At 30.2% G+C, this 23,217-nt stretch overlaps 2 protein-coding genes across 2 annotated transcripts in view; one reads left to right on the forward strand and one right to left on the reverse strand.

Moving 5' to 3' along the window:
* Positions 1-4,106: 4,106 nt before the first annotated feature.
* On the reverse strand, positions 4,107-12,153 carry LOC107448457 (eukaryotic translation initiation factor 2B subunit beta). The gene is made up of 3 exons (XM_016063653.3): positions 12,001-12,153; positions 7,693-7,746; positions 4,107-5,260 (listed from the first exon to the last, which is right to left on the reverse strand). Coding segments are annotated over exons 2-3 (1,071 nt in total). The 5' UTR covers positions 7,694-7,746; positions 12,001-12,153; the 3' UTR covers positions 4,107-4,190.
* Positions 12,154-15,728: 3,575 nt separating this feature from the next.
* The window catches only part of LOC107448456 (uncharacterized), a 22,507-nt gene continuing 15,018 nt past the window's right edge, over positions 15,729-23,217 (forward strand). Inside the window, exons 1-4 of the mRNA XM_016063651.3 lie at positions 15,729-15,844; positions 18,552-19,194; positions 19,882-20,061; positions 22,097-22,182. Of these exons, the coding sequence (XP_015919137.2) occupies positions 18,586-19,194; positions 19,882-20,061; positions 22,097-22,182 (875 nt within the window). The 5' untranslated portion in view covers positions 15,729-15,844; positions 18,552-18,585. The remainder of the gene's footprint in view (positions 15,845-18,551; positions 19,195-19,881; positions 20,062-22,096; positions 22,183-23,217) is intronic.

The following is a 23,217-nucleotide window of genomic DNA, read 5'->3' on the forward strand; positions in this document are numbered from 1 at the left end:
ATAAAACGTTCATAATCACCACAATAATAGTAAAACTTAAATACAAGTAAAAGAAATTTGATATTTACTGGATGAAAAGTATTTAAATTTAAGTGGTTGCAAAATCAGGAAATTCAGACATTCATTTGTTTTGATCACTAGTTAATTAGTATTTGAATATTTTTGGGGGACCGCTGAGAGCCCCGACTGCAATTACATGGTCCTTAGCGTTTTTAAAAAGTGCTTATTTTTCATTTTCGTTTTTAAAATCCCTTAAAGGTGCTTTTTTATGGGACGTTTTTAAAAAGTGCTTCATTTTTCCTTCTCGAAAATGAGATTTTTTTTTCTTTAACCACGTCAATTTCTTTAACCATGTCCAAGCGTGGTTTTTACATTATTCTACATATATTCAGCGTTATTCACAATTTATTCAACCACAATCTATTTTGGTGTACCGTTGGTTCATAGCGTATAAAAACGCCAATCATTTTACATGATTGATGAAAATACTTGCGAGTCCTCATGTGCATATACTGAGCTGCCTTCTGATATCGAACCGAAAAATCTCTCGATCATTTTACAATTTCTCGATCACTACAATAAAAACAAGAAAGGCGTTCTTTGTCAGAAACTAGTTATTTTGTTATGATCCTGTAAAGTCTTTGAAAATTATTTTGAATTTGACTCTGATAATTTCTTATGCATCTTAATGAAAAAAAGGCTGGAAAAAAAATTGTTTTTTCGTCAACCTGCGTTTGATCAAGAATTTACTATTACTTATATTTTATGTCTACTTATTGTTTTCAAAAAATTGCACTTAAAATTGGGTGCGCCTTATTTTACTTTTCATTTTAGCATGATCCCAATTATTTTATTATTTAATGCAAATTAATTATTCTTTTATACTACATAACACTCTGAAAATTAGTTATCAAAAAGGTTTTCTTAATTATAATGGGTCGTTTTGAAAGAATGAAGGGCACTTTTATGCTACAGTGAAATTAAGTAAAATACAATGCATGAATGGGCACAAATAGTGTAATTAACTACACTAATATATTGAATTGAACGTTATTACCCTCTTTTAAATTTGTTTCTTCTTTCTCTGCAATTCTATAAGGATTTTGTTCTACTATCGATCTTACCTCTGAAGGCAGGGCCCGACTTATCCTAATTGGGGCCCCGGGGCAAAAACTTCTTTTGGGACCCCATTCTGAACTATATGGAGGTATTTAAATTTTTCACCTCATTATACACATATAACAAGAAAATTGACTAGAACCTAAAATAGCTATGAAGTCGCCCCCCCCCCTTTCTCTAATAGTATCGTTCTGTCCATTTTATTAATTTTCAGACAATTTTATGCCCATTATGCCGAATGCAGTTTTCTAATTCATAACTTTGTCGTCTAGCTGCGAAAAATTCATATCCTTGCTGACATTAGGGCGGAATTCAGCTCAATTTTCGCAATTACGATGGCTCACTTAAGCCAATGAAAAGCCTTATTTTTGCAAAATTTCGCATTTTGCGATATGTAAAAATACAGGCTTTTGATTGGCTAAATTTGTCCATCGTAATTGCAAAAATTTAGCTGAATTCCGCACTAGAAAGCCATGAATTTAGAAATATAGATTTATCGTGTTCATACGATAGATTAATGAAGAAGCTAACATAAAACAGACGGATTTTACACTAAACTGATATTTTGTTTAAAAAAAAGTTCATCAAAGAAGGAAACCAAAAATAAATTTTTAATTCGATTTGGGGGCCCCTTCTGATGTGGGGCGCGGGGCAACTGCCCCGTTTGCCCTTGCCTTTGTCAGGCTCTGTCTGAAGGTGTATTTTTTATTTTTATTATAACCAGCGTTGAACAGCACTCAATTCTGAGTTCACGATTATCAACGTTTAACTCCGTAACCTTTTTATTGTGAACCCGACCCAGAAGACAAGTGAACTCCTGGAGTATTGGGACAAACTAGTGGGTGGTGTATATTTTTTTTCTCTAAAATTTAAGAGCTCGATGACGCAACTTTATGCTAAGCAGAAATACACTTTATGCTGAAACACTAGTTCTACAAGAATTATGTTTAATTAAATGAAATTTTTTCACCCTCTGACTACTATAAATATTCCTATCCCATTCAAGAAAGTATGCCATTATAACGGAGACTACTAATAACACAATTATGAAAAATTTTAAAGGAAAATTTGTTGATTTGAGACAAGAGATAATATTTTTCATTAAGAATAAGTTTTTTCTTTTGAATAAAAACCATAATTTTTCATACAAATTTTTTCTCTTTTGGAAATATTTTACCCTAAATGCAATATTTTTAAAGTTAGAGAAATTTTTTAACACATCACATTAATTAGGTTCTTAAATCCTCAGTAATATAATCTGAAAACGCAATCAAATCTGTAAAATAAACTTAATAAGTACATCTGTTGGTGTAACAATGCAATCTACATTTTGATTACTCAACAATAAATTATATTTTACTACGCGATACTGTCTTAGGACAAGCGCCTTATCTGGGCGTCAGCGGTACGTCAACGTCGCGCTGACGCCAACAAAATACTGGTTTGTTAGCTCAAGGCCTGGTTTCTTAGAACTAGCGCCTTATCTGGGCGTCAGCGGAAAGTTGACGTAGAGCTGACGCCAAAAAAATACTTTTTTGTTAGCTCAGCGTGAGCAGTCGGTCCAACGCAGACATTATCTCTCATTGCGCATGCGTTAATAACGTAAACAAATATTTATTTTGAATTTGTATTGATTTTGTTATTGTCGACCAGTGTTTTAGAGAACAAATAATGACTTTGTCCAAGAAAAAACACATTATAGCTGAGCTAAATGAAGAGTGCTATGTTTAATGAAGAAGCTATGTTTAATGTCAAAATCAAAATCTTGGCTGATTTCAATGTGCTGTTGGATGTTGTCCGCCATTGCTTCTGTGGTTAACGTCACGTTGTAATCCAACTGCAGTTGAGTTGGACGGCAATTGTAGTTCAAGATGAGCGTTCGATGACGTATACTATCAAACTCACAAATGGACCAATCAGAGGTTAACGCTGATTTCCAGCTGACGGCGTCCGAAACCAGGCCTTCAGTGAAGTATACAGTGGTGAATCATTGCAAATCTAACAGTTCGCAGATATCAATAACGTTGTGAACTATTTAAAACAATTGAAAGACAATCAGGCTACTTTGTAAAAAATTGTTGTAAGCTCATTAATAATTAATTTAATCAAAACAACTGTTAAATAACATATTTGGCGCTAATGGGTATTTTTTAAACTAACAATTTAAAAAAAAAAAAATTTTTTTTTTTAAAACTTTTGACGAAGCTCAAATTTCATTTCATGTTTTTCTTTCTAAAGAAGTGTGATCAGCCACTCTTTTTCCGTATAGTATATTCCAGATATAGTATACTTTATTCCAGATATAGTATACTTTATTCCGTATAGTATACTTTATTCCAGAATTTTCAATATACAACAGCACAATACGCAGAAACATCTTCCAGTCAACAGAGAATACAAGGTGTGTTTCATCAAAATTCTCTTGAACAATTTGAAAATGTAGCTTATTGTTACAAAGCTCCAAGACCGTTATATGTAACGACACATAATTTTATACAGAGGAAGCAGATACTTCAAATGCAAAAAATTAATATTACAGAGGTAGGAATTAAGAAAATTTAGTCATTGGTCAAAAGAACCAGTTACTGAAAGATATTAATAGTCTGTACACCATTTCACTGGTCTCTATTAGATTACACGTTACTATTAGTTTTTTCTTAAAAATATAACTATGAAGTGAATTTTAAAGAAAAATTACAATACAGAGAATGTGCAATGTCACAATTATGATTAATTAGGCTATTTTGTAGTAAAAAACAAAAAAATAAAGAAGGAAGAATATAAATATCCATATTCTTTGGTAAAACCCCCCAAACCATAACAGCATAAACCAAACCAACAGATTGTTGGTGCAGGGGATCACTAATAATTATTTTATAGCAGTCCTATTAAAATTTTAGCAGTCTCCGACCACAGGATTATCACTAATTTTTGAGCCTTATAATGAAGATCGTTTCACCAGGAGAAAAAAAAACGATTTGAACTTATTTGAATTTTCGGAAAATAATTTATTTAATAACGTATCAATTTCAATTAAATTTCTTAAAATGTCTAGACACATAAATCGATAATTAAAAAGAGTAATCATCTGGATGATACATTTCAGAGAGCAATCTGTAGACATAGGATGGAGCATTTCCGCCCATATTTGAAATCATCAATGTTATTAGTTCAGGTGGAACATAATCAAATGCTGGATTTATTACTTCAACGCCATCAAACAATGCACTGTCATCAAACGGAATGAGTTCTTCAGGAGCCCTCATATGATTAAATCCTTCTTGGTCAGATGAAGTCACATATTGTGGAGTTAATTTAAACATTGGGGCAAGAACTATGAAAGGCTTCGAATGATGTCTGGCAGCAAGAGCTAAGGCATGGGTGCCACAAAGAGCTTTTAATCCACCATTCGCCATGACACTGTGCGTCCCAACTATAACTTTGTCTACTCGGGACATAAGGGCAAAAATAGCAGCATCTTGTATCAAAGTTGTTTGAATACCACTTTCTGCTAAGCTTTTGGCCAGATCATGACCGCCAAGAGAGGGAAATGCTTCTGCTACTAAAACTTCACATTTTCGCTTGACTGCTTTCTTCAAAAACTTTTCTACTGTTCTTGAATGTCCAAAGGTTAAAATAACTTCTCCAAAATGAATATGTTCTTGGGATTGTGCAGCTATGTCTTGTGAGCTTCTTTCAAACTCTTCCATTAATTCTCGGAGGTTGGCTGAAATTGATTTTTTTAAGGAATCTAAATGTTTGGTAAAATCCAGTTGTTCTTCGGCCACAAGCATTTTTTGAAGCGATTCCTGCTGCTCATATTCATCTACTTTACCCATAGCAGTAGAATATTCGTCTCGAATTATTTTCAGGATTCGTTTTACCATGTTTCCAACGACCGTGTGAGTAGCTTGGTTAGTTGACTCGTCTAATCTTTTGCCAACATTTTTAATGAGTTCCATTATGTCTTTCGCAGTTTCTAAGTGAGAATTTGTTATTATTTTCTCTAAAAGCTTGACAGTTTCACAGGCTATTTCTTTTGAAAACTTCAGTTTTTCTTCTTTTAAGTCTTTTAAGAATTTTTCGATAGCAACATCATTAGATTCTGTTGAAGTTGCTTCAGAAATTTTTTCAGATTCCACTAAAAAGACAAAAGGCTATTTATACACAAAAAAATTATAAACAAGTACATATAATTATGCTAAGTAAAATATTAAAGAACATCTTAGACAACTTTGAAACAGTAGAAAAGAAAGATAAATGCAGACAGTATAAATCTTCCTTTCATAAGCAATAATTTTATAAAAACTGTTGTGTATAATATAGTGAAGCATAGACGATTCCAACCAAATAAAAATTATGCCAAAACATTAAAGTTTCTTTATTAATGACTTTCCATACACAAAGAAAAAATAAAAAAATTTACTTATTGATAATTTTAAAACATAATTTTGAAGTTTTTAGCAGCTTAAATTGTAATAGGTCTTTCAGAGACAAAAAAAAAGGATGATTATAAAAAAAAGGGAATTCAAAAATTTTTTAAGTAAACAATTGATCTACATGATTATAACAATAAAATAAACAAGGTCCAATTATTGTGCTGATAGTGAGTATAAACAAATAACAAGAAACACAGGAATTTTAGAAACAAATATGGTTAGAAAAATAGGGGTAAAAATTTGGAAAAAAAAAAAGAAAATTTTATTAAATACTAAGTTCCTATGCCTTGCTTGATAATAAAATTATAGTTATTAAATGAATTTTTCCTACATTTCTAACTTAAAACACACACACAAACAAAAACAAACAATTATAATGAATGTGAATTATTTGCAATTTTTGCCTTCTCAACCTGTAGTTTAAAAAAAAAGTGTTGAAAAAGAAAAAGTGTTTCTTCATGTGTTTTAATCTGCATTTTTTAAATATATTGTATTCTAGATAAGTTAATCAAGACTAAGACAATTGCAAATTAGAAAATACTTACGTACAAATTATAAAATATATAAAAGATAATTGCAAATTTGAAATCTTACACAAAGAAAACAGTTGTATATACTGCAAACCTACTAAAAATAATTTCAATAGCTGAAAGGAAAATTTTTTATACATCAATTAAAAGGTATTTTTCACTGAAGAAAGATTAATCAGATTTTGTTTGTTTTTTAAAATAAGTTTTAATAAAGATGAACCCCTCCCATTTTTCTCTCTCTCTCTCTTTTAAGCTTACTTGCTAATTTTAATTTATACAACAGAAACTTTTTTTTTGACACTATGCTTCATTGCTTTAACTGAGGCAATTGCCTTGATTTTTTTTAAACTTATTTTTTGGCTGCTTTATCAAAAAACTTACTGAACTCTCTTTTTTTTTCACTTTTCTTTTGTAATATGTTTAAAATAAACTAAGAAAATTTAGTCACTGGTCCAAAACACCAGTAACTAATTAGTCCATACACAATTTAAAAAAAAAATAACTATACAAAAAATGTGTAGCGTCACAATTATGACAAATATGTTATTTTGTAAATCAAGACAATAGAACATTGATTGCTAGTTCCTGAAAACCAATGAAAAATATTTCATGATGGTTCCAGCCAAATTTTAATGGTTTTGGAATAATGTTCCACTGTTAGTTTGAGCTCTGGGTTAATTAGAAAGATGTTTAAATTCTGCACCAGTTACAGTTTTTGCTTTTAATATTATTTTTCTTACGTTGCTTTCTTTAAAAAAATTTATTTTTTCATTTTCTAAATTAAATAAATAAAAATAATAACAAGATATTTAACTTAAAATGCATTCCCTATTTCATTACCTCAGAAAACAAGAATCCTTGCATAAAATAATTAAATAAAGAAAAAGATTTTTTTGGTAGGTAGACTTAAGTTATAGTAGAATCTTTTAAAGAAGGAAAAGATTCCTTACTCATAAAATAAAATCTTTAAATGCATGAAAAGAAATCTCTAATTGTGGTAAGAAATTGAAAAATTTCCCTTTTCTTTATGTGAAATCCCAAAATTTAGGGAAACGTTCTAAAATACAGGTGAAATTTTCCCTCAATAAGAAAAAAATTACAGTAAGTAAAAGAAATTACATGGCATATATGTGAGTGAAAACAAGAACTTAATAGATTAAATGTTAGAAATAGAGACATAAGAAAAAATATGAACTTTTAGGAATTTAGAGCTCACTGCTAAAAGTCCTAAGAAGCTTAAATTAAGTTTTATGAGTAACACTTTTTGTTTGTATGATTTTTTTTTGAAACGTTATATAGAAAAAAAGGTGTTGAAATAAATTTAACAGAAAGGTAAACAACTATTTTCATCAAACCTTCAGAAAAGAAATTTATTATGAATATTTTTACTAATTTCTTTATGCGTAGAATTTTGAAATGATTACCAAATGAAAAAAGTTTCTCTTTTGTAATTAATGAAATTTCATGGATTCTAGTGATAAAAGAACTTAACTAAGGGAGAAAAAAAACACAAAAGAGAAGATAAATGTAAATAATTCTATTAAAGAAGTACATATTATGTAGTAATTGTTAGATTTAGTATTATAAAATGAACAAAAACTTACTTATCACAAAAAGTTCCTTTTAACACAATCAGATATCTTAAAAGTATTAGATTCCTAAAGAGAAAATCAATTTGTAACATGAAAAGTAAAAAGAGACAAATCATAATTTTTGGAGGAAAAAAAAAGCAAATAAGTAAATAATTAGTTTATAAACAGAACAAACAATGCATGACAGCAAATGTAAAAACAAGTAAATTTTTTTTGTGTGAATAGTAGGTATTTTACTAATTAAAAGAAGGAAATGTTGCCTAGATTTTAAATTGCCAGGATTGGAAATATTTTTTCTGCAATAGCACTTTATTAATTTTTTTAAAAGAAGTTAATGAAACCAGGAATATGCTAATTAATGTTATTTTATTGAATAATGATGTTATTATGATGAATTATTATGTTATTTAATTAATGTCAATTGCCAGGATCAGAAATTGGGGAAGATTATACCCTAGACTAGGGATGGCGAACCAATGGCACACGTGCCATTTATGGCAAGCGACGCAATATTTTGGGCACGCTACCGATCGCTAAGTTTACTATTAGGCATATTAACAATTAAATTAAAATTCACAAAAACAAACAAACAAAAAAATAAACAATTATTAACAAAAAATTAACAGTTAATGAAAAAAAAACTTAATTACCATAAAAAACTAGCGAACAATGAATAACTAGCAAAAAAAATTAACAGTCCTGCTTAAACTAACATCTTACAGCCTAATATAAGTTATTTGTCATTTAATCTGCAACAACAGAAGTCACACTGATGTTAAGTTGAATTATGCGTGTAACTGAGACATTGCAAAATGTATATTTTTTTTCATAGTAAATGAAGAATTTTGAGTTGATAGTATTCAGTATTATTATTTTACCAATAATCAAGAAGTCAAAATTATTTGACGGCACGTTTATGACCTCATTAAACAATTTTTTTTAGAAAAAATGGTACATTGATGCATAAAGGTTCGCCACCCCTGCCCTAGACTCACTAACCAAAGTAAATTAATAAATTGAAAATAAATGATGAAACTAAAGTTAAAATTAAGCTATATTCATTGTTTACTATTACTTTAAGGATGATAATATTTTGAATTGACAATAATCAGAAACTAACAACACATATTAAGTTCTGCACTTTAAAAATGATTTAAATTAGAAATTTTCTTTTGCATATAATCGAAATTTTTTAAATGAACAATCGTATCAACAAAACTACCTTACATAGTTTACAAAAAATTGATGGATGAAAAATGTATGGATATGAGACTATAATCTAACAGAACTCTGAAAACAATTGAATTTTTGAGTTTAGTATCAAGCCAAGCTCTTCTTTAAGAGAGATTTATGGGAAACTAAAACATTATACCTAAATTACATTGCGGAGAAGAGGACAAGACAACTTTGAAATTATATGAAAAATAGACACACAAACTATTATTTCTTATTATAAATATATATTTCTCAGTAGGTGACAAAATGATGGAGATTTTCTATCTACGTTTTTACCACCTCAGCCAAGCATAAATGTGACTAGTCTATTATTGCTTTTTAAAAATGTACATACAATAAAACATGCTAAAAATATAACTGATTTTTAAAAATTGACTTTCATGCATTAAGAAATTAATTTTTTTACAATTCTTTCCTACGAATTACAATATTTATCAAAAATTTTTTTCTTGTTGCTGGAAGATGCTTTTGAAGTCAAGATTAAAATGTGAAGGCAAGACTAGATTGTGTAAATATTAATGACACAACAATTTAAGATTTGCAAAGCGTGATTTAAATAGATTGGTTTTAACATTCATTGTTGTTTTGTTGTCAAATTCAAACTTTCGTCAGAACTTTATACTAAAGTATCATTTTTTTGTAGTTTCAGTTTGTACCTAATGTTATTTCATAAATTTTTTACCAATATAAATATTATACGCATTTTTTTAAAAAAAAAAAAAAAAAAACTTTTTAAATTTTTTTTAACTTTTCTGAATTTAGACTCAGTCACTTGTGCTTTAGGAATGGATTAAAGTTTCTGTTTACTCTTTAATTTTTTCACAATTCTTGGGGGGGTCCATTCAATATTATTAGTCAAAATTAATATTCCAGTCTAGTTTTAAAAATCATATTACCAAAATGAGCATCATATTACCAGAGACAAACAGCATAGAGTTCCTAAATTTCAGTTAAAATCAGGGTTAAAATTTTCCGTGTTCAAATTTCAAAATTTTAGCTTAACACATTTGCTGCCACTAAAAATTATATTTCCATCATCAGAAGCCGGATTATAAAATAGGGTTTTAATGGTTTAGATGTTCCTTATATTTTACTAGGAAAACCAGAAAAATGAAGAAATATATTATTTTCCTGTTTAGAGAGCGTTTTTTCCCGACGCTCCAGCGCGTCTGATTAATATTCTCAGAAATTACTGGCATATTGCATAAAATAGCAGCTTAAAAGGAATAAAATGGAATACCATTCAAGTATATGTAATACCATTTATGAAACAATACTGAAAATATTTACAAATAATAAGCACAATATGCAGATATTGGCAGTCACGCACATAAAAGAATTCAATCAAAAATTTTTAAAACGAACCACAAAAAATAATGCTTTACTAACATGCCCAAACAACCTCTCCGTTCAACTTCCAAAGCCACACTAAACACAGAGCATATAACTTATCATAGTCGATCGATGTGCTAGCGCGTCGGCTTACCAGGAGGTGCCGCTCTGACGCGCTAGTGCGTCAGTGGCAGCAAACATGTTAAACAATCCAGAAAATACCAAACAGAAAGAAAGAGACAGAAAGACACAAATGCAAACTCTCTCTTATATCCTCATAGATTAATATTAATATATATTAATATGTTAATTTGATGTTTCAAATATACCATTTAAAAACTTCAACTGTCTTTTAAATATGTAAGTATTATTTCACGTTTTTATCGTTTCATCAAATTTTTAGCAGTTTTAACAAGATTTTGATGTTCGTCATGTCAAGAACTCAATCTAATCATTGACATGCACAAAATTTCGTCAGTACACCATCTGTGGATGAAAATAATAAAAAAAAATTAAAATTTACTAGTGCTAAAACAGTAAGAACTGAGATAAAACAAAATAATAGAAACATTCAATTCATATTTTGCAAAATATAATACAAGTAAAACCACAGATATGAATTCATCCATTACATTTAAACTTTTTTTGTATGTAATTACATTATTCACTTTCTTAAAATAGCCTTTATTTGAAATTTTTTTGTGAACTATTTATCATAATATTATCATTTGAAGTTTTAATAGAGCTTTTGAAATTCATTATACAGTAATTTTACATCATACAAATTATTTCTTATGGGCAGAATTACTGCAATGTGGAAAAAATGCTACAGCCAAAGAAAAAAAAAACCTCAGTTATTTAGTCAAGATTTCCGTATCATGATCTGTGGCAGAATAATTGTCATGCCCAGGCAACTTTCGGACGGCGACCTGCAAGAAACTAAAATAAAACATTAAACATCACGGAAAGGGACCAACTCGAAAAGTATGACTCGTTGCCAGGGCATATTTGTGTATCGTGATCTTTCTTGTCAACTACAACCCCAAGGTGCCAAATAGATTTTAAACTTGCAAATTTTTAAAAAAATAACATGTAGTTTTTTGCCCTAGGGTGGTTATGAGTTATACCTCTCTAGTTGGTCCCTTTCTGTGACGTTTTTTTGAAGTTTCTTGCAGGCAGCTGCCCAGAAGTTGCCAAGACTTTGCGATTATTCTGAAAGAGATCACAATACGCAAATGCCCCCCCCCTAGTAGCCACCCCAGGGCAAATATCTATATGTTATTATTTTTTTTTTTTATAAAAATTTGCAAGTTTAAAATCTGTTTGGTACCTTGGCGATTGTAGTTGACGCGAAAGATCACTATATGGAAATATTCTGCAAACGGCAAAACCAGTTTAAAATTTCTATCATAATTTTATTTTGCTATGCAACTGTTTTTTACCAATGATTAAAGAAATAATTTATCTTACTCATAAGTGTATAAAAATTTAATGAATATGATGTTTACATAACGTTAAATCATATCAGAAATCCTAGTAAATCAATAATTACGTCTTAAAATATACACATTTATCTCTTTTTATAAGAAGTATAACCAAAACTTATTTTGTACATATACGTGATATATCAGGGGGGAAAAAATTAGAAATTAAACATTAAAAAACATAGATTTGATTTTCATGAACATTATACTATTCAAAGAGCGTGTTTGTTTTTGAAAAAAATTTTTTTTCATAATGATGTCACTTTACCTATTGGTTTCGCAATTTCAAATTATGTTTCTAAAACTTCAAAAGAGAATGATGACTACAACATGTTTGTTTACTTTGTTGATTGATAGATTGATTAGATGTAGTAAAGAAGGCAATAAGTTTCGTGAGACATGAAACTGAGTACATCTAGCTTACTCATTTCTATTACTCACTTTCTGGAAAGTGCCATCTTGTGATTATTTAAAGTAGCTACTAAAAAGGTATTGGTGCACTGCGCATGTGCAACCATAAAACATGAAATTTGTGGTAAAATATTTTGGAGGAAAAAAAAGTTGTTGTTGTTGTTGTTGTTAATTTACGTCGCACTAGAGCTGCACAATGGGCTAAGGAAAAAAAAAGAGAAAGATTTTATCTTCTTTTTTTCTTGGAAATTGATCAAAGGTGATATGGTTAATATTAAGAGTAATTATACACTTATTTTAAAAATAGAAACAAGTGATGATTTAAAGATTACTTTTTCAAAAACAAGTTAAAAGAGTAACCGAAAACAATGAGTCATAAAAGTTTGTAATAAATAACATTGCATTCCTTTTTATTCGATTGAAGTATTTCTACCTTCTAAAACTATGAAGTATTTTAATATGGTTGTAGTTAATTTACGTCGCACTAGAGTTGCACAATAGGCTATTGGCAACGGTCTGGGAAACATCCCTGAGGATGATTCGAAGACAAGCCATCACAATTTTGATCCTCTGCAGAGGGGGTGGCACCCCTGTTTCGGTAGCCCAACGACCTGCACGCGAAGTCGAGCACTTTACGGTAGAACAGTTTAACGAGGGCCAATACCGCACACCCTCGGTCCCTGCGCAGACTGATCCAAGTGGTCACCCACCCGCACACTGACAGCAGCCAGTGATGCTTGACTTCGGTGATCTGCTGAGAACCGTGTCTTAACAATCAGTCCACTGCGGGACAAAATTTTAATATTAAAAAGGGTCGCCGGAGATTTTCCACAAGCTAGTGATGGTGTGGCGTGATAACGAAAAATAATTCTTTAAACTTTCTCCTCTAAACATCCAGATTCCCTGTGGGTATTGATTTTAGTCGATGTTTGAAAATTTTAACATTTCTTTCAGCTAATCTCTTTATTGCAGGGTATCTACATGCAATGAAATTTTGGGAAATACCGTACTTAGAGCAATATGGTTTGAATTCATCACTTGTAAAAATAGTTGCATTGTCAGAAATCATTGTTTTGGGAAATCTATGAAAAGAAAAATGTCGTTTAAAAATTTAATGGCTGTACTAGAAGTAGATCCATCTTTCGTAATAAGAATTTCTGCCCATTTAGAATTAGCATTAATGCATAATAGAATATTATGTCTTTCGGAAGAGCTAGTGCATTCCACATGAATTCTTTCCCAGTTGTATTCTGGATCATCCCAAGGATGTACAGTTGCTTTTGGTAGATTTTTTCGATGTCTGGCTCAGTCCCCACAACTTTTTAATACATTTTCAATATCACGATCGATTTCCTTCTAATACACGTAGCGTCTGGATGGCTGTTTCACTTTTGTAATATCAATAGTTGCACGCAATTCGTTTTAAAATTGAATTTCTGAGATTTTTAGGAATGATAATTCAATCTTGCTAAAATTTTATTCCGTGTGAAAAAGCGAATAGAGAATCTTTGGACTTAGTTTGCAGATCTCTTATAATTTTTAATAATTCAGCATCATTTGTACTATCTTCCGCTAAAATATTTGTAGTAATAGTCACTTGAAGTGTGATTTATTGAAACAATGATTCAGAATAAAAGTCACTCCACTTCTACGTTCATCAAAATATCAGTTGATATTGAGTCTTGTGAAATCAATGCTCTTGATAAACAATCAACTGATACTGATAAATTGATATTGGTAGATTCAATGTCAACATTAAGATTAAGAGAAATAAATTTATTTTCTGAGTGAATAGAGTATTTAATCTCACAGTCAACCTCCATCTGTTGTGGTCTTCCATTAAGCATATGAGTAATTATATATTTTCATCTGCAGAGAAAAATTTCATATAGTCAACAATTTATTTAGGTTACATTAGTTTGTATTTAGGGACAATATCAATATTTTTTACACCGTAAAAGTGGTCCGAGTAGGACTGATTTGCATTAGAAGGAATACTGCCAATGTTTTGAGCTTGCGAATTATCAGTACGTTTTTCTTATAGAGAGAAAGGAAGTTAACTTAAGAGACATGTCCTATTTTATCACAAGAGTCACATTTTAAATTTCTTCGATCAATATGACAATTACTTGATGTGTGATTCCTTTTACCGCAGTTGTAGCATAAATCATCAATTCCAAGTGCTCTGTAATCAATTTTGTATTTTCGGAACTGAGAATGAGTTCGAAACTTTGGCGATTGTAAATGGGACTGCCTTGAAAATTTACTTAGAAAAGAAAGTTTTTATGAAAATTGCGATTATGTCGTAACTGGCCAAACTGTGTCACGTTATTTGTATCAGTCTGTTTATTCCCTGAAACAGTTCTATAAGTTTATTGCACTAGTTTTTTACTTTGTATACGAGAAGTTTCCAAAGCAATGGCCTTCGCATAAACATCTTCAATTTTGCAAAATCAGATTGCAATAATTGTTCACAAATACAATAATCACAAACTCCATCAGGCTACTCCTAACTCATTGACGGAATTTTTAAATCTTCTTTTTTCGTAGTTTGATACATGCTTAGAAATAAAAGGTTTGATCCTATTTGATTTAAAAATACCGATGATTCTATCTATCTAATGGATGGTTCTATGGAAGCTCATTTCGCATTAATAAGTTGTCGTTTTACTGAGCTAACTTTCAGTTGAGAAATAGGATATCACATAAGTTCACTACGATGATTGTTGACTACGATGATTGCTCACTACGATGTTTTACACGTGGACGTTGCAGCAGAGAGGTGGGGAATTGGTCTCACAAGCGATGCGGAATTATTTTTATTTGCTGTATGTTGCTGGCAGATGAGTTTGGCTTTACAAGTAAGACGGGGACATTGTTCTTTTGAGCTGTGCAATTTGCATTTTGTAGTTGCAACGGGGTGATGGGTCATCAAAGTAGTGATATTGGTTCTATTCGTTGATGAAGGATGATAGAATTGTTTTCCATAGAAGAATGTGCTAATGCAATGTCTCGAATTATGCAATGCGATGGTCAGATATTGACCGACTTATTTGGCCATATTATTGTGCGCCATATTATTTGGGAGCCATTGTTGTGGCACGGTGGTGTCTAGGGTTGAAGAATAACACAATAAATGTAAAAGCTGTTTAATAAGAACAGGGTGGATAAAAGGGCAGGTAGTTCAAAAGAGACTGCATGGCAGGTGCATCAACCCCGTTGCCAATCTCCGGGTAGAATGAGTGGCACTGCTGTGTTTCAGCGCCACACCTTGCATGCACTATGCGCATATATATATATATATATATATATATATGTACATNTATATATATATACATGTTGTCAGTGAATTGGCAACACTGGGTAACCTCTGGCATTTTCACCAGTTTTCACCTGATTTCTTTTCCTGGTAAAAGTTTTTATTATTTTAACTCCTAAGGGGTCGCAGGGGTGTTTCACTTCAAAATGTGTGAACTTTTGAAAGTCTCTAGTTATGTATAGGTATATATTATTTTTCAATTTTGAAGAGTGCATCTCAAAACTAGAGTAAGCATAAGCATTAGGATTTTTTGTTGAATAAGCTGGAATAAGTTAAAAATGAAAACACAAAAAATAAATTCAGATTAATTTAAATTTTCAAAATCCATCAAATAATTTAATTTCAAAATTTTTCAATAAGAAGCTTATCAGACGATTAATTGGTAAGTTTATATTTCAATAAGACGTTATAAAAATAATTTATAATAATATAAAGTAAAATTATACAATGTAAATAATTACATACGATTTTAAACTCTATGGGATGAAACATTATACGCAATATGATTCAAGCTGTTTATTATAAATTATTGTGCGAATGAAATAAGTATAGAAAAATGTTACAAATTGAAGGTAGTTTTGCAATTTGTTGAGTTTAAATTTTAAAGTAATTTATTATTTAATGTAGCTTTATTGTTCAAGATATTATTCAAATATTTAATACTATGATGTTCCGATTTAACTTGGAGCAGTGAAGCTAAAATTGTCGACGTTACCTCATGATCAATTTACTTAAACAACATTAATTGTCAACAAGTTTTTGATTAGAACTTACCAAATCAGTATAAAAGTTATGCCAAGAGGCAGATAAAATGATTCGTTCACAAGGAGCAGGGGAAAACAATATACAGCAGCAGTGTATCTACCAAATGTATAACATCTGCTTATTTGCTTTTGGATTTCCGCCTTTAAAACGGCTATATTTTGAACATATGGTGTATTTAATGTGCTCGATTGTAAGTGTTTCTTCACGTTTGTAAATCATAGAAAATTGATTCAAAGTTTTGTGGAACTGATTTCTATTGACACACCATAATATTGTATAAATTTGTTTCAACCTTATAAAGCTTTAAAATAAAAGAATAATGTTTCCATTCAAGTTAAGGCTCCATCGTCACTATCAGTGAATCGGCAACACTGGGTGACCTCTGGCATTTTCAAGACTTTTCACCTGATATCTTTTTCTGGTAATAGTTTTCATTATTTTAACTCTTAAGTAATGGCTTTTGAGTCCTTGCAGAGAAGGTCAATTCATGGTTTGACCAGCCTCCAGGACGAGGGTCCAAATGTTGTGCCTAAAATATTTTTTTCAGAATATTGTCTTTAAATGACTTGCTGCAGATTTGATTCTTAAAATTTAATGAATTTTATAATATCGGTTTTTCGTAGACAAAATAGGATTTTAAACTTCATTTTCAATACCGAAAGAGAAACCATGTCATGAAATCTTAGAAATTGTTTCGTATTACTTAGCTCGACGCCTCTAAAACTTTAGAAAATTTGATAACAAATTGGACTACAAAAAGATTAAACTAGCAATCAATATTTTTAACAATTTCCAGAAGTTTATTGAAATGGAATTATTATAATACGTAGACTTATTTAAATCAATAAGCATTAAATAAATAAGCATCTACAAAATTCCTCCTATAGTAGGAATTTTGTAGATGCTTATGATTAAATTTTGTCATGAGATAAATGCGAAATGGTTTTTGAGTATAAGTATAAAAAATAAAATAAATGTACATCATTTGGTTACTATATGTAGTTGAGTGAACTAACTGAAAACTGAGTTTTTTTTTAAAAAGAAAGTGAACGAATGAGAAGACAATATTAAATATTCTTAGATATATTATTAAAATTTTTCAATGGTTCATACCAAACTTATAAAAGCTCCGTATCACAAACACAAACGTTCATGAATCTGAACAATACTTGAACTCCAGCATCTATTCTAAAAACTAGAATTCGTAACATTAAAACCATCTCTAAGTGAAAAGCACTATAAAAACTTTCCAGTTAAAAAGGCGTTTATCAATTTTGGACTAACAAGTATGCTACGTGTTCCGTAATGACTGCCCTTAATAAATATTTTTAGAGCTTTTCTACAAAGGAAGTCAAAACCATGCATATAAAACGTTGCAGGTTTGATTCTTCTTAATACATCATTTTGATACATTCCTATTACAAAAAATTTAAAAAATGAATTAATTTAAATTATTTTTGTAGATTATAATTAAATACTGATACGGTTTCTCTCGCTGACGCTAAAATCAAACAGGGAGTTTTGGAGGACAAAGTTTTCTGGCAAAAACAAATTGCTAATTCACTTCTTTTTATTAATAAAATTTTTATTAATAAAACTATTTATTATTCAATAAAGTTTTAAATAAAAACTCTAACCCGTCATTCATACCATTTATGTTATTTGATGAATGAAAGATATTTTCGACAGCTTTACTAGAGCATGAAACAAATTTAAAAGTGACGTTGAACTGATAATAGCAAATATCACTGTAAAATTGTAATTTTTATTTACAATATATTTCATCGATAAAATAAAGAAGTAGGAAAAGCTCAAGAACTCGCTTATTTTTGACCAACAAAGTGATAAGATAACATTAATTGACTGTGTTCCTTATTGTAAGAAATAATTATTTTCAAGAATTACTTAGTACGTATTATAACGCTTATGTACTACACTTAAAAAAATTGTTACAAACTAAAAATGTTTTTTTTTTATAAATATTATTCAAAAAATTACGTATTTTTGTTCTAGGCAGATATATGAGAATAAGTAGCTATATACATTCGCTTTACTCTCGCGAAACTCGTCGCTTTCTTTTACACATCACAGTTGACACATAGAATTATTTTAATGTCTGATTCGGTTTTGACACTGAAGGAGACTTTACATTGCAGAACTAAAACTATAATAGTTTTTTTTATGTGGAATTGTTTGTGCTATTGTTCCACTGTTTAGCTTCTTCATAACCGTTAATAATGGCTAAAAAATTGTTTTGTATAATATTTTACAAATTATTAATATGGTAAATTTTACGACATTCTATATCATATTTTTGATTGCAGATGATTTACTAATGACTCGAAACACTCTCTAAAAATGTCGTATACAATAAGTAGCAATCAGAGATCTCCTCAGAACAGAGGTGCACATACAGCAGCTAGTGGACAAGTCCCGCCTGCTAGAGGAACCTACGTTGCTCCAGATAGACCAGCACCGCCTCCTAGAGGAACTTACGTGGCTCCAGACAGACCAGCCCCGCCTCCTAGAGGAACTTACGTGGCTCCAGATAGACCAATCCCGCCTCCTAGAGGAACTTACGTGGCTCCAGATAGACCAGCCGCGCCTCCTAGAGGAACTTACGTGGCTCCAGATAGACCAGCTCCGCCTCCCAGAGGCACTTACGTGGCTCCAGATAGACAAGCCGCGCCTCCTAGAGGAACTTTCGTGGCTCCAGATAGACTAGTCCCTCCAGCAGCACGCCCCCCTGCTTTCGATAGTAATTTACCGAGCTCAGGAAGTTCAGAAGAATCTGGACCACCTTCTCTTACAGCAGGGAGATTGAGACGCGCTCCTCCAAATGTACCTCCTTTTCATTATGAATCACGTACAGATGAAGTACCAGAAGAGACAGAATACGAAGACGACGTTTTTGAACCTCATCGACCAGCCCGTTTTCGACTTGGAAGAATTTTTCCGGGATATCAGGTAAAACATATAATTTTTTATAAAAAATATATAGAGCTATTTTTTAAAAAAAAAGTTTATATGTACGGCGAAATCTAAAAATATTTTAAATGAATTGGTATAATAATAGCTTTGTCATCAATGCAAATACCATGATAATATTTTACCAAATTTAGAAAATGTTGAGTTACACTACGCATGATATGTTTTCTTTTAATATTTGAAGAAAAATCTATTCAAACAGCAAAAAATTTGAAATATTATTAAGATTTTGTGACCCATGCCCCTTTAAGAAAGTATAATATCAAAAAAGTCGAAAACTTCTTATGGTTTCTTCAGTTAAATGAGTTATTTTCACACATTTTTTACATTCTTAATAGTTTTTAATCAGTTAAAATTTTCATTAGAATAAAATAGCATTGTTTTTTTTTTGTTTAAAAAGGCCTAGGAATTTTATGATTGCAGTGTTACACTCATTATTAAAATCCAATGTAACCCATAAGCATAAGTTAAATTGTGTTAATCTGTTCGTCAATTAAATCCATTCAAAAAATCTTCAAAAAAATTATTAAACAAATAACTTTGAAAAGGTTCTGCTTGTTTTCTTTTGCTTTTTTTCATGTAGAATATATCCAAGATTTCTTGTTTATGATTTAAATTAAGATTTAGATTCTTGAATAAAATTAGTTCTTTATTTTATTTTTCCAGAGAGAATTTTATTACCTTTATGCCGAAAAAGTAAAAGAATATGACTTGTTGTGGAATGGTTTGGTTGAAATACTAGAAACATACCAACCTTTTACAATTGCTCAAGAAATCACGTGCCCATTGGTTCTAATTGAAACTATAAAACAGCTTATTATTGGGCAGAAATTATTTTTCCATAAGGTAAAGAAATCCTTTTATTATTCAGCCATGAAAAGTTAGCGGCTGGCGGTAAAGATTAGAAGAATAGTTCACATTTTTATTGTTAGGGAAAATTAAAGCGAGTGAAATAAGAGTCTTTTGGCATGGGACGCCATTCCGTTTTTTTTGGTTCACTACGATAATAATAATAAGTGATCTCTTTGTAAGCTCTTTAATAAGTGAGATTTTTAATTACCAGCCAATGAAGTGACTTAGTTCGAATCCCATCTATGACTGTTCGATACAAATTCCACTACCGGCTCGTATTGACAGCAGTGCTGACGTAAAATATCCTCAATGGTTGACGGATCATGGGTTAGAAGCTCCTTGCTTAAATTACATGAAAAAGATCCAGATTTTAAATTTTTTAAACAAACTTCCATTAACTTTTCTACTACAAAAACTAATTATTTCAGCAATTTAACACAAGAATAAAAAAAAAAAAAAAACTTTATAGATACAAAAACGTATGAAAGATCACATATTAAGTAGATTTTTTATTATAAATGTAAACAAACCGTTTGAACTTTAATCGATGTATTACTATGAGTAATATCTGACATATTAGTGAATCAAAAAGAAATACAATTAGAAACAGGTGAATATTTATTTTAACAAAACAAAAGGAAATACTTAAAAAAAGAATACAAAACCTTGCGATTCGGAGAAAAGTTTGACGAATACTTATTCAGTCTATCTCTTGTCTTTATTTACTTTGGTTTTTACGACACAAACACTAAATAATGTTAAACAAATCATTAAATGCTGTTTAAAGGTCATGTTTAAAATAAATATTAACTCATAAGTACAATTTTTAATGAGGATTCTTATTGTTTATATTTAGTTAGAACTGAACATATCAAGTTACCCCGAAAAGTTATTCGCTTATTTATTTGTTAAAAAAAAACGGACAAAAACAAGCATTCAGAAACAAATTCTAACACCTGAAAATCATTTATATACTACAGATATAAATAAATAAGTTCAATAAATTAGAAATAAATGAGCATTTACCTCACATAAGCGAGCTCCACTTCCAAGTTGCTAGTTATGTATATCTTCTACAATTTATTACCCTTTTTTTTTATTTCGAGACCTGATGGAAATCTTAACATTAGGAAGCCTTTTTTTAACTGTTTGCAATACCTCGCTGCGCAATTAGCCATATGAATAATTTTAAGTATCTAAATGGGCTTCGAACTCTCCCGCTATTGTTAACACTACGTAACTAGCGAACTTGTTTGCTCCATAATGGCGGATAGTTCTGCTCTCACTATGGAGGAGCCTTAATATAATACCAAGCCTACTTCGAAAGACATAATAATTATATTATTAATTACTAGTGAAATTAAATTCAACATCTTATGCTTAGGTCACTTTCAAAAATAAGCATCTACTTCAGATTTGGAAGAGAAAAATAAATTAAGTAGCACACATTTGCAAGGGGAAAAAAAGGAAAGAAAGGACGACCATCGTATGGCTCGTATGGAGGTAGTTTTAAATTATAAGATTAGTACTGCACGTTTGTTGTTATGTAATCTAGCGCCTGCAACTTATTTAGTATTTTGCCCTCCCTTGAAACATGATGTCAAACTTAAGTGGTCTTGCTTATCAGGAATCTTTTTTTTAAACATCTATGAAAAAAAAAAAATTTTTTTTAAACATCTATGTGCAATGTCTTAGTTACAAGAATAATAATACTCATTTTGTTTTATGTTTTGGTAAATCGATCAAAAATTAAAGAAGTTATGGGTCTCACAATCAGCAAATTAAAAAGGGGGTATGTGAAAGAGAAACATTTTTTCTTCTTCTGGGAACTTAATTTTAATTATGTTATGTGGAATTTAAGGCCCCATCCGAAGCCGCAGCGACGGGCAGCTGTCCCCTCCTACTTTCTAACAGCTTCACCACTGACTTGGCCCCCAATGATGCGCCTAGTCATCATTGTGTGAAAAGTTTTTCATAAAAAAGTGTTTCACTTTTTTTTTTTGCTTCTAACATTTGATTTTTATTTCAGTATAAAATTGATGTGACGATAAACAACATGACAAAGAGCTCTAATTTCTGGCTAGTTATTGCAAAAATCAAACGATTACATCAACAGTAAGATGGTTTTTATTTTTGTTATTATTATTGCATAATTATAAGGAAGCACTTTGAATTTTTATATCTTTATAAAGTGATATTTTGAAAACTAGTTAAAATAAGAGGCATAAATTGTAGATGAGCAAAGCAGAACCCGCGTCAATTGTAGAAACTTAAGAGACTCATTACTATATTTTCAGGTTTCCTAATTGTATTTTTAGAGCAATTCCTCTTTTAGTTTACCCTGATTTATAACACTACTCAAAATATACTACTTTTAATCTAAAATAATCTTCGTTTATTCTTCTCTTATTTTACTAAGTTATTTTTTTCCTCTTTCATTTAATTGAACTCTTTACTCTCCTTCAATCTCAATACATGTAAAGGGTATATATTATTACTACATCTTAAGGAACAAAATCAAAGAATAACAATTCATAATTATTTAATTTAAATTCCATGCATTAGTGCATACTTAAAACTGATAAATATAAAGACGAAAAATTATTAAGAATTAAGAAATGTGTTAAAATATTAAAAATTAAAAAGAGCAATATAGTTAAAAAGTCAGAAAAAAGAATAACGAAAAGATTGAATCTCATCTTTAGCTCGCACGATTATATTCGCAAATAAGAGTGCTTTCTAAGATAATACTATATATCCAAAGCAAAATACACCAAAACTCACATTATTGTATTGATATATTTCGCTTCGGCTATGTTAATACAATAATAGAAAGCACTCATATTTGCGGATATAACCGTTTGAGCTAATGACGAGATTAAATATTTTGATCATTAAAAAAATTTAATTTTTAAATCATTAGGTAAAAAATATTTTTTTTTAAAGTTTTTTAACAGGATAAAAAAAGTTTTAATTTTTAACAATTTTTCGTTTATTTTTTTTAATTTTACAATTTTACTTTGTATCTTTATCTTATTTTATGGGATCTATGTGTTTGCAGCTTATGAGCAGTTAAAACTTTCTTAATTTTCCTTATTAATTTCTCTTTTCCTTAATTCTCTTTTGTTTCCTTCTAATTAATATATATAT

Source organism: Parasteatoda tepidariorum, chromosome 3, assembly GCF_043381705.1.
Source record: "Parasteatoda tepidariorum isolate YZ-2023 chromosome 3, CAS_Ptep_4.0, whole genome shotgun sequence".
Classification (NCBI taxonomy): domain Eukaryota; kingdom Metazoa; phylum Arthropoda; class Arachnida; order Araneae; family Theridiidae; genus Parasteatoda; species Parasteatoda tepidariorum.